This window comes from Heterodontus francisci, chromosome 3, assembly GCF_036365525.1.
Source record: "Heterodontus francisci isolate sHetFra1 chromosome 3, sHetFra1.hap1, whole genome shotgun sequence".
Classification (NCBI taxonomy): Eukaryota; Metazoa; Chordata; class Chondrichthyes; order Heterodontiformes; family Heterodontidae; genus Heterodontus; species Heterodontus francisci.
Genome location: NC_090373.1, coordinates 93,466,524 through 93,475,449, shown reverse-complemented (window position 1 = coordinate 93,475,449; position 8,926 = coordinate 93,466,524). Strand labels below are relative to the sequence as shown.

Genomic DNA, 8,926 nt, shown 5'->3' with positions numbered 1-8,926 from the left:
AATTTTCAGTTTTTGTCGTAAAAGAAGATTCTGGTGATCCTTAAACCAGTGCAAAAGGCCGTGCATGTAAGGAGTGTAGGTCAGAGAATTGGGCTGTTATTGTTGTAATCCTATCTCCGCCCGATGTTCCCTGTGTGCATGTCCTACCTGCTGGGAATGCAGAATCACCCCTCATGTGCCAGACAGCCCTGAAGCTTGTCTCCACTTTAACAAAGGTTATGGAAATTGTGAATGTGGCACTGTAACTCCTTAAGTATTTGGCTCTTGTACTATGATTCACTTGGTGACTCAGACGCATATAGCTGAATAGCATTTCAGGGGGATTTATTCAGTAACCACCAGGGAAGTCTGTCCAGAAGAACCAGCGCAAACCTGAATTCCATGGCTGTAAACCCTATACTACATGTACTTGGCAGTATCTTGAAATAATCAAAGACCATACATATAAAATTAATAGAAAATGCCATTTTATTGAGAATGAAATTCAAACTTAAATCAATGTTACAATCATGACAATATGTCAGACAAGGAATCTTGCGGTTCGGTGACACAAAAACCATTACCTTAGCATTATTCCCTTTTAAGATGTAGCAAAGTGATTCATAATCAATGATGGCAATGGCTTGGAAACACAATGCGTTTGTACAGTATATTCAGTGCAAAGCAATTATTGAATAACAGCAATAAAAAGCTTGTATTTATACAAAAAGTAAAAAAAACAGAATAAAAAGGCAGAAGAAATGCAAGTATACCTTTGAGATCAGAACTGCAGAATGTTGTCTGTTTTACATACACAAAAATATGAACAGATTAAAATGTACGCTTTTTTCATGGAGCTCAACTATCTATGTGGTACTTACATTAGAAAGCTAGGATTTCCATTTCATGCCTACAATCACAAACTAGAAGAATACAAAATATGAACTGTATCATAAACTGCTGAAATTATGATAAAAGAAGCCTTTTTGTGTGTGTAAAGAGAATTCAGGGTTGAAGATAATTTGTACCAAATCAGAGATGGATGAGGCCTGCCTAGGTCCCATTCAATCATTATAATTGAAACTGCCACTGATGCTTTTCAATGTGCTTAATAAATAACAGGATAAAGTGTTGTTTTCCACTCCTACAATCTTGAGAGTATTGCTTTCATAATGCTAAACAATAATGTGCACATTTTAATGTGGCAGTCATTGGATGCAAATACAAATGTTTTGTTCTTAGCAGTAAATGATTAATAAGCAAAGTTTATTTTGTCACCAGTATTGGCCAGTTACATTAGCGGAGTGACTGTCAGCTCGAAAAACTCAGAAGTTTTCTGAGTTCTGCTTGACACAATTGTGCACATCAATTATTACTATAAGCTGCTATTGCTCAGCAAATACTTCGATTTACAGCTAGAATCAGTGCTTCTGCTTTCTTAGCAAGAATCCCAGTACCCAAGGTCTAAAGGAAAGCAGATTAATCCTTTCGCCAGCACAAAACTGGAGATAGCTTTAACCTGTGGTTCTGATTTGCACTGCTAGAGTTTTTGTTTGTTTTGCGTCTGGTGATATTTCACACCCGCACAGTATTCTGTAAATGAAATGTTCCCAAAACAACAGGATGTTGCATAGAATGATAAAATGATTCTCAACAATTAGCAGAAAAAGGAAAATGGAGAGACAACTACTCCAATATTCAGTGCTATCCCAAGAACTTCTGTAGAATCACATCTCATCGGTGAAGGAACCAATTCATTATCTGACTAACAATATGGGACGCATATCTAAATGTAATATTTCGGACATGAGTGTGCCATGTTAGTTGTGATTGCACAGTACAATTGGAATGATTTGAAGCTGAATTCCTTTTTTGCTAGTATATAATACCTCAGATTATTTACTAACATTATATAAAGAAATAAAGTTCTTGCTGTACTGTAAAGCACATCCCCATTAACAACAAATGTAACAGTAAACCATCTGAGGCATCACATAACTGCAGCATAAATGGTAGTTTGAGTTAGCAGTCAGTACCATAGAAAACTAACTTTATCTGAAACCCCAAAAGATGTTCGCATCTGCAGTAGAAAACCTGCTCCTAATGGAAAAGCGATGAATACATTTTGTTTGATGTCCAAAATGTAAAGCGATTATTAAAACCTTTGCAATAGGGAATTAACCTGGTGGATACTGGATCTATCTGATGTGATGTGATGTGAAGTGCTTTTGACTGTACAAAATCTTAAGTTTGGTTCCAAAATTGCTGCCTGCAGCCCTACAAATATCACATCCTAACAAAGAATGTTCTTTAAAAAAAACACTTTATATAAAAAAACATATTTAAACCTTTGAAAGCCCACCTTAGCAATAAAAATTACATTAAACAAATAAAGTACCTCTTATTAAATAGGTAACAGCTTGCACTGGCAGTAAAGATTTGATTAGTTCAAACTTGAGTCGTGTAACCTGACACCTGCTTTTTCAAGTGCTGCTGAAAACTGCTGAACTCATTATCTGTACAGATATATAAACGTAGATTGGTGGTTTGCTTCAAGCTACCACTTGCAATAAATAATATCAATAAAGTTGTCCAGCTTTAATGTAAATAAGCCATATTGAACCTTGGGTCCACAAAAGCATGCTTCACACAAGAAAACTTAGCATAAAAAAAGCGTACTATATCTAAATATTGAAAAATATTTGGTTTATTTAATACATAAAATAGTAACGTCTAAGTCTCAGAATCGAACAAAACATTTGAAATTAAGGAAGCATTAGGATAAGTAGATATTGCATTAATGTACCTCTCATGTATTTTGTGCTTTTTAAGTTTAAGGATTGAATACACATTTCCATGTGTAATCTAGTTAATTATTTGAGTTATTGGTATATCTCAAGTACCTGGGTTACCTTGATACATGGTGGGATCTCTACAAGTGTACCATCTACACTTGCCTTAATAAAGGTTGAACCAGTAGAAGGCCTTATAAGACTGACAGTTAGACATGATGATAAAGAAAGAACAAAAAGAAGTTAGATATATATAGTACTTTTCATGACCTCAGGACATCACAAAGTGCTTTATATAGCCAATGAAGTACTTCTGAAGAGTTGTCACTATTTGACTATGTCGTTTTATTTGCAATTGCAACTGAAGGGAAGCTGATTTTGCATAAAGCTTTACCTCCAATAATTTTTAAAGGTAGATACAACTATATGGGTCAAAGCAGACCTATAAATGTCAACTGAATTTCAGTAATAATGATGAATATGTTCAGGCAGATCTAGTTAATGCTGCTGATCCTGAAAACTATATTAACTATTCAATGGTAGCCACAGAACTTTCTCTTTTAAAGATAATAAAGTACCAAAGCAGAAGAAGTTCTTACTGTATTTTTCCCTGACAAATAGGAAGTTTTGATGAAGTACCTCTACCTGAAAAATGAACAATTTTTTCTTCCTATTTTTGATACCAATAGGTCTGCTGTATATTTTCAACTGTACTTATTTCAAATTTTCAGTATTTCCAGTTTTTTCTTTCTCATTGTTACCATAGACATAAATATTCAATCTAAACATTCACAAACATGTTTGCATGTGCACATGTGTGAGTGTGTGTTTATTACAGCAAGTGTATGAAACAAAATATTTTTCTCCACTTGACCACTACTTCTCAAAAGTAAGTCATGATGGCTAGCATATCATCTCCAATAATCCAAGTTGATTAGGGAAATAAATGGATCTTAAACATGTTTCCAGCATTTTCTGTTTTAATTATAGAACTAATACATTATTTAAAAAGACTGAAAGGAAAGAGTGACCATAACAGCATGCCTTTTAGTTGGTGAATTGAACAATGAGATTCAATTTTAATTTCCTTCATTACGGGGCCTTTGAATTTTGATCTAAAAATAGGGGTTTGAGTAGCAATAATGAAATGATGAAACAGATGCCACTTTGTGCTCTCAAGTGCATTAATTCTGTAGATTTATTATAAAACTCCAACTGATCATTATCATCAGTATATACATTAATAACCACAAATACCAGAAAATTTGAGTTATAATGGGGCAAGTGGCAAGTTAGGGTTCTCATTCTTATATTGATAAACAGAGCTATAGTGCTATATGATTGTTGATGTGCTGTTGTACAGCAATATACATGCCCATCCCTTCATTTGACCAATCCCTGCACCTGCCAGTCACATAAGGATATTTCTTTGATTTGATATCTTTGAGAAAATAAGGCCAATTTGCCAAATAATACACTTCAGTTCATCCCACAAAGAAATTTACACTTTACAACAAAATATTTAATATACAGTTTTTTAATGTATATGTTTTAAGAGAACTTGAGTAAAGTGGAATAGATGATTAGAAGGCAGGTCCCCCAGAGCCACTGGCAAGACTTACCAAGAATATCCATATTTCCATCTGTTCTTATGGATGCACAAATATTTAGCAATTAAATCAGCCTGGGATTCTAAATTTTTCAGGGGAAAATCCCATGTAATTAAAGTAACCCATTTGAGAATATCATGACAATATTAATATTAATATTAATAACTGCCACCTTTTTCAAGTATACAGACAGCTACGGATACTAAATTGCAATGATGCTACAGAAGACATTACTATTTTAATGTCGCTATGTCACCATGAAGAAGCTATTCAGTTAATGAGTAAACAATATTCAAAAGAAACATTAATGAACAGAAGTAGAGTGCGATTTCTCCAAGCCAGATGACATTTACCTCGTTTGAAACTGGAAAGCAATTTTGTTTGAAACATACATGAAAGCATTTAAAGAATGTAAAAACAGATATTCCTTTTGAAATCTGCAGCAAACATTCAATTAACAGGAATTTGTCGATAAACGGCACTTAGAAAGCAACTTCTTTCTATTTACACTTAAAGGGAATCTCTCAAGAAATCTATGCATAGTTACAACTGAGTGCATACATGTACATTTCTGATACCACTATTCTAACTGCGAACCATTTTTCCTCATAGACAATTTATAAAAAAAGTTAAAGTGGGTAACTTTCTTGTAGGACTTTTCATCTTCTTAAGCTTAGAGTCCTCTTATTCTTGTTTATAGCCACTTTTCTTGCTGCTTTCAATGTTGTTTTAATAATGCATTTATAAATTACTGCAATTTGCACACTGACAATTCTTGGAAGGCCCATCTTTCTTAAACAGAAGATTTGCTGAGTAGCCTGAATTTCTTCATCTATTTGGAGAGGATACCAAGTTCAATCATGAACTTACAAAGAAACAATGTGATGTGCATATGTTGATCAGTACAGAAATGTCCTCAAATGCTGTACCAGTTCTTTCACTCAATAGTCTTATCAGGATAAGATATTCTTCCAGTTAAAAACTGTATAATAGGCACTATTTAAATGACTTCTTTTCCGAACAGTTGTTACATATTCATACAGAATCAAAGAGTCAATATGGTCTCCAGACAGACTCATCAATCCTCCCACTGGAAGTCAACACAGTGGGAGAATTGCTATGGCTACCATCAGCATCCACACCATCATTTTGGTTGGGCAAGTTGGGATTAAGGATTGTACTGCCAGTTGATGCACTGGTACAAGGTGGCAGCATTCTGGAGGGTGAGCGTTCTCCCCCTGCCACCATGGAGAATTGGTAAGATCCAGAAGAGGTGCCATAGTAGAGATAGGGAGCACTGCTGGTCTGGAAGGGTCCACTTTGGTTTGGGGATGAGCCAGGATAAGGTGGTGGCAGGTAGGTATGATAGTGTGTAGCTGCAGACATACCCAGAGACATGCCAGTTGTAACGGGAGTTGGTGTGTAGGTGAAGGCAGCTGGGTAGTGCATTCGGGGATTGGAAAAACGGCTCTCTGTGAGGGAAGAAAGCCCAAACTGTCGTGGGTCTGAGAAGGGACCAAGGTCTGTCGAACCTATAAAACAGAGAAAAAAAAATCTTACAAATCATTCAAAGAAACATTCACAAATCACCTTTCTGTGTTAGGCATTTAAAAGTAATGTTGTAATTCACATCTAAACATCATTGCATTACTGTGCTGCTCAACAATGTGGCTGTTCTAATAACAACCAAATTTAACACCGTAATTTTGGTGTTTCTTACATTCCTGTCATATTGATTTCTGTGCACGCTGCTATGTTCTACCATCCCTAGGATAATGTACAATTTGTTTATCCTAATGTGCTAATCATCGTGTATATTGTGTGAATGAAATTTCTTATTCAGAAGTTAAGAATTTAAAAAGTTTGTGATTATGTTACTTCCTGCAAACCAACTGCGGACTATCACCTGATAAACTTGAAATGATTAAATCAAACTTGCTCGTCCTTCAGTGTAGTCATTATGGCATGGAAACTACATGCTTTGGTTTTGTCAGCACAATATCCACCATAACACCTCTGGTGACAATAAAAAGGACCCAGAATGGGCTAAAATTACTCCTACAACCTCCACAGCACACATTAAAATGCAATTGATAAGATGGAACTGATTTCAAGGCAGCAATGTCAGTTTGAGGTGCAGTTCAAGACTACATACTGCTCAAGCTTTACTCTCACAATTTAGGATGTCATGTGAACCTGAGATTACTGCATTTGATATGTGTTACTGCTAAGCATTTATGTTTATTCTGCCTTATGTATGTACATTTATTAAATTCTTATATAAATATGTATTGATTGCATATGTTATGATCCCATGCGGCATGGAATAGAGAAGAAGCAGATCATAGGTTTAATAAGTATATACGAGCACTAATCCATTTGGGCAGTTGCCATGGCATAGCAACAGTCAATGAGATTAGGCCTAGAGACAAGCCACTACTTCATTGTGACCACATATCTCTTGCTGCTTTCCTTCACATGTAGCAGAAGGAAAATTGATTACTGGCTCCTCCACCACTTATGGAACCAATGCTGATCTATTTTTATACAAAAGAGGGTGCACATATAAGAACCAGTGGGAAATGTGGATTACATGGGCCATCGAAACCAACAGAAAGCTGAGAACTACCTAATATTGTCACAAAAATAGCTGGCAGATTTAGACCACTGGCCACTAATGAGACGCAAATTCTTGAGCAGTAATATGAGACCCAAAGGGAATATGTTTGATTAAGTTCCAAGAGCATTCATTAATGTTCTTTATGTAATACTGAGGCCTTTTGTAAAAATAAAGAACTTTTTTTTTTACAAAATGTCTCTCCTTTATATTGTATCCTGTCAAAAATGAATCCAAAGTACCTAGCTGAGACTTCCATTTTAATTTTTTTCATCTATTTTACATCTATTGTAAAGATGTACATTCTTGTTTTTTAAAATTATTCTAATATTTAGAAATCACAAGTTTGTTGATTCTGAATCTATGAAATAACATAGAAAAATTCTGTTGTCCTGTTTATGAAGCTTTCTCTGAGGAGCATTAGTGAAAAGTGTGATACAATGAGCAACATGTAGAAAGCCCATTGTGTGTATATTCTGTTGGAGGGGGAGCTATAAATAAGTTGCATTAAGTATCAATATATCCAACTGCTCTACACAAACATCAGTAGCGCAGTGTCAATCAACGGGTGGGAATCTGAAAGTTTCCCGATCAAATCTGGAGTCAGACAGGGCTGTCCTCTTTCCCCGGTCTTGTTTGTTTGCTGTATTGAACCCTTTGCTGAGTCTATTAGGAAGGATGCGAGCATAAGAGGGGTGACAATCCCAGGCAGCGGAGGCACTCAGGTCAAAACCTCCCTGTACATGGATGACGTCGCCGTCTTCTGCTCGGATCCGCTGTCCGTGCGCAGACTGATGAGCATCTGCGACCAGTTCGAACTGGCCTCGGGAGCCAAAGTTAACCACGGCAAGAGCGAGGCCATGTTGTTTGGGAACTGGGCTGACCGATCCTTTATCCCCTTCACCGTCAGGTCAGATTACCTGAAGGTGCTGGGGATATGGTTCGGAAGTGCCGGGGCGTGCACCAAAACATGGGAGGAGCGAGTAGCCAAGGTACGACAAAAGTTGGGCATGTGGGGGCAGCGATCTCTCTCCATTGTGGGTAAGAACCTGGTCATCAGGTGCGAGGCGCTCACGTTGTTGCTCTACGTGGCGCAGGTCTGGCCCATACCCCACTCCTGCGCCGTGGCAGTCACCCGAGCCATTTTCCGCTTCGTCTGGGGATCTAAAATGGACCGGGTCCGGAGGGACACGATGTTCAAATCTCTGGACATGGGCGGGAAAAATGTACCCAACGTGGCCCTCATCCTGATGACCACCTTCGTGTGCGGCTGCATCAAGCTATGTGTAGATCCCCAGTACGCAAACTCCAAGTGTCACTACGTGCTGAGGTTCTATCTGTCCCCGGTGTTGCGAAGGATGGGCCTGGTCACATTGCCGCGGAACGCACCATGCAGTTGGGCGGCGCCGTACCACCTATCCTTCGTGGAGCAGTTTCTGCGGAAAAACACCTTTGACCACCGGTCCATCAGGCAGTGGTCTGCACGGAATGTCCTCAAGGCCCTACGGGAAAAGGAAACGATGGATCCTGTCGGATGGTTCCCCGAGCAGACCGTCAAAGTCATTTGGCGGAATGCCTCATCACCAGAACTTTCAAACAAGCACCAAGACGTAGCTTGGCTGGTGGTGAGAAGGGCCCTCCCCGTCAGATCCTTCATGCACACCCGAAGTCTCGCCCCCTCCGCACAGTGCCCCCGCGTTGGCTGTGGTGGGGAAGAGACGGTCGCCCACCTCCTCCTGGAATGTGCCTTTGCAAAGCAGGTGTGGAAAGAGATGCAGTGGTTTTTGTCAAGGTTCATCCCAAGCAGCTCTGTAACACAGGAGTCTGTGCTCTACGGGCTGTTCCCAGGGACGCACACCGAGACAAACATCAACTGCTGCTGGAGGACTATCAATTCGGTGAAAGACGCCCTTTGGTCTGCCCGAAAC

At 38.4% G+C, this 8,926-nt stretch overlaps 1 protein-coding gene across 6 annotated transcripts in view; it reads right to left on the bottom strand.

Moving 5' to 3' along the window:
• Positions 1–450: 450 nt before the first annotated feature.
• The window catches only part of LOC137358450 (runt-related transcription factor 2-like), a 232,455-nt gene continuing 223,979 nt past the window's right edge, over positions 451–8,926 (bottom strand). For all 6 annotated transcript variants that reach the window (XM_068024423.1, XM_068024424.1, XM_068024425.1 and 3 more), the window contains one exon: positions 451–5,913. In XM_068024423.1, the coding sequence (XP_067880524.1) occupies positions 5,435–5,913 (479 nt within the window). In that variant the 3' untranslated portion in view covers positions 451–5,434. The remainder of the gene's footprint in view (positions 5,914–8,926) is intronic.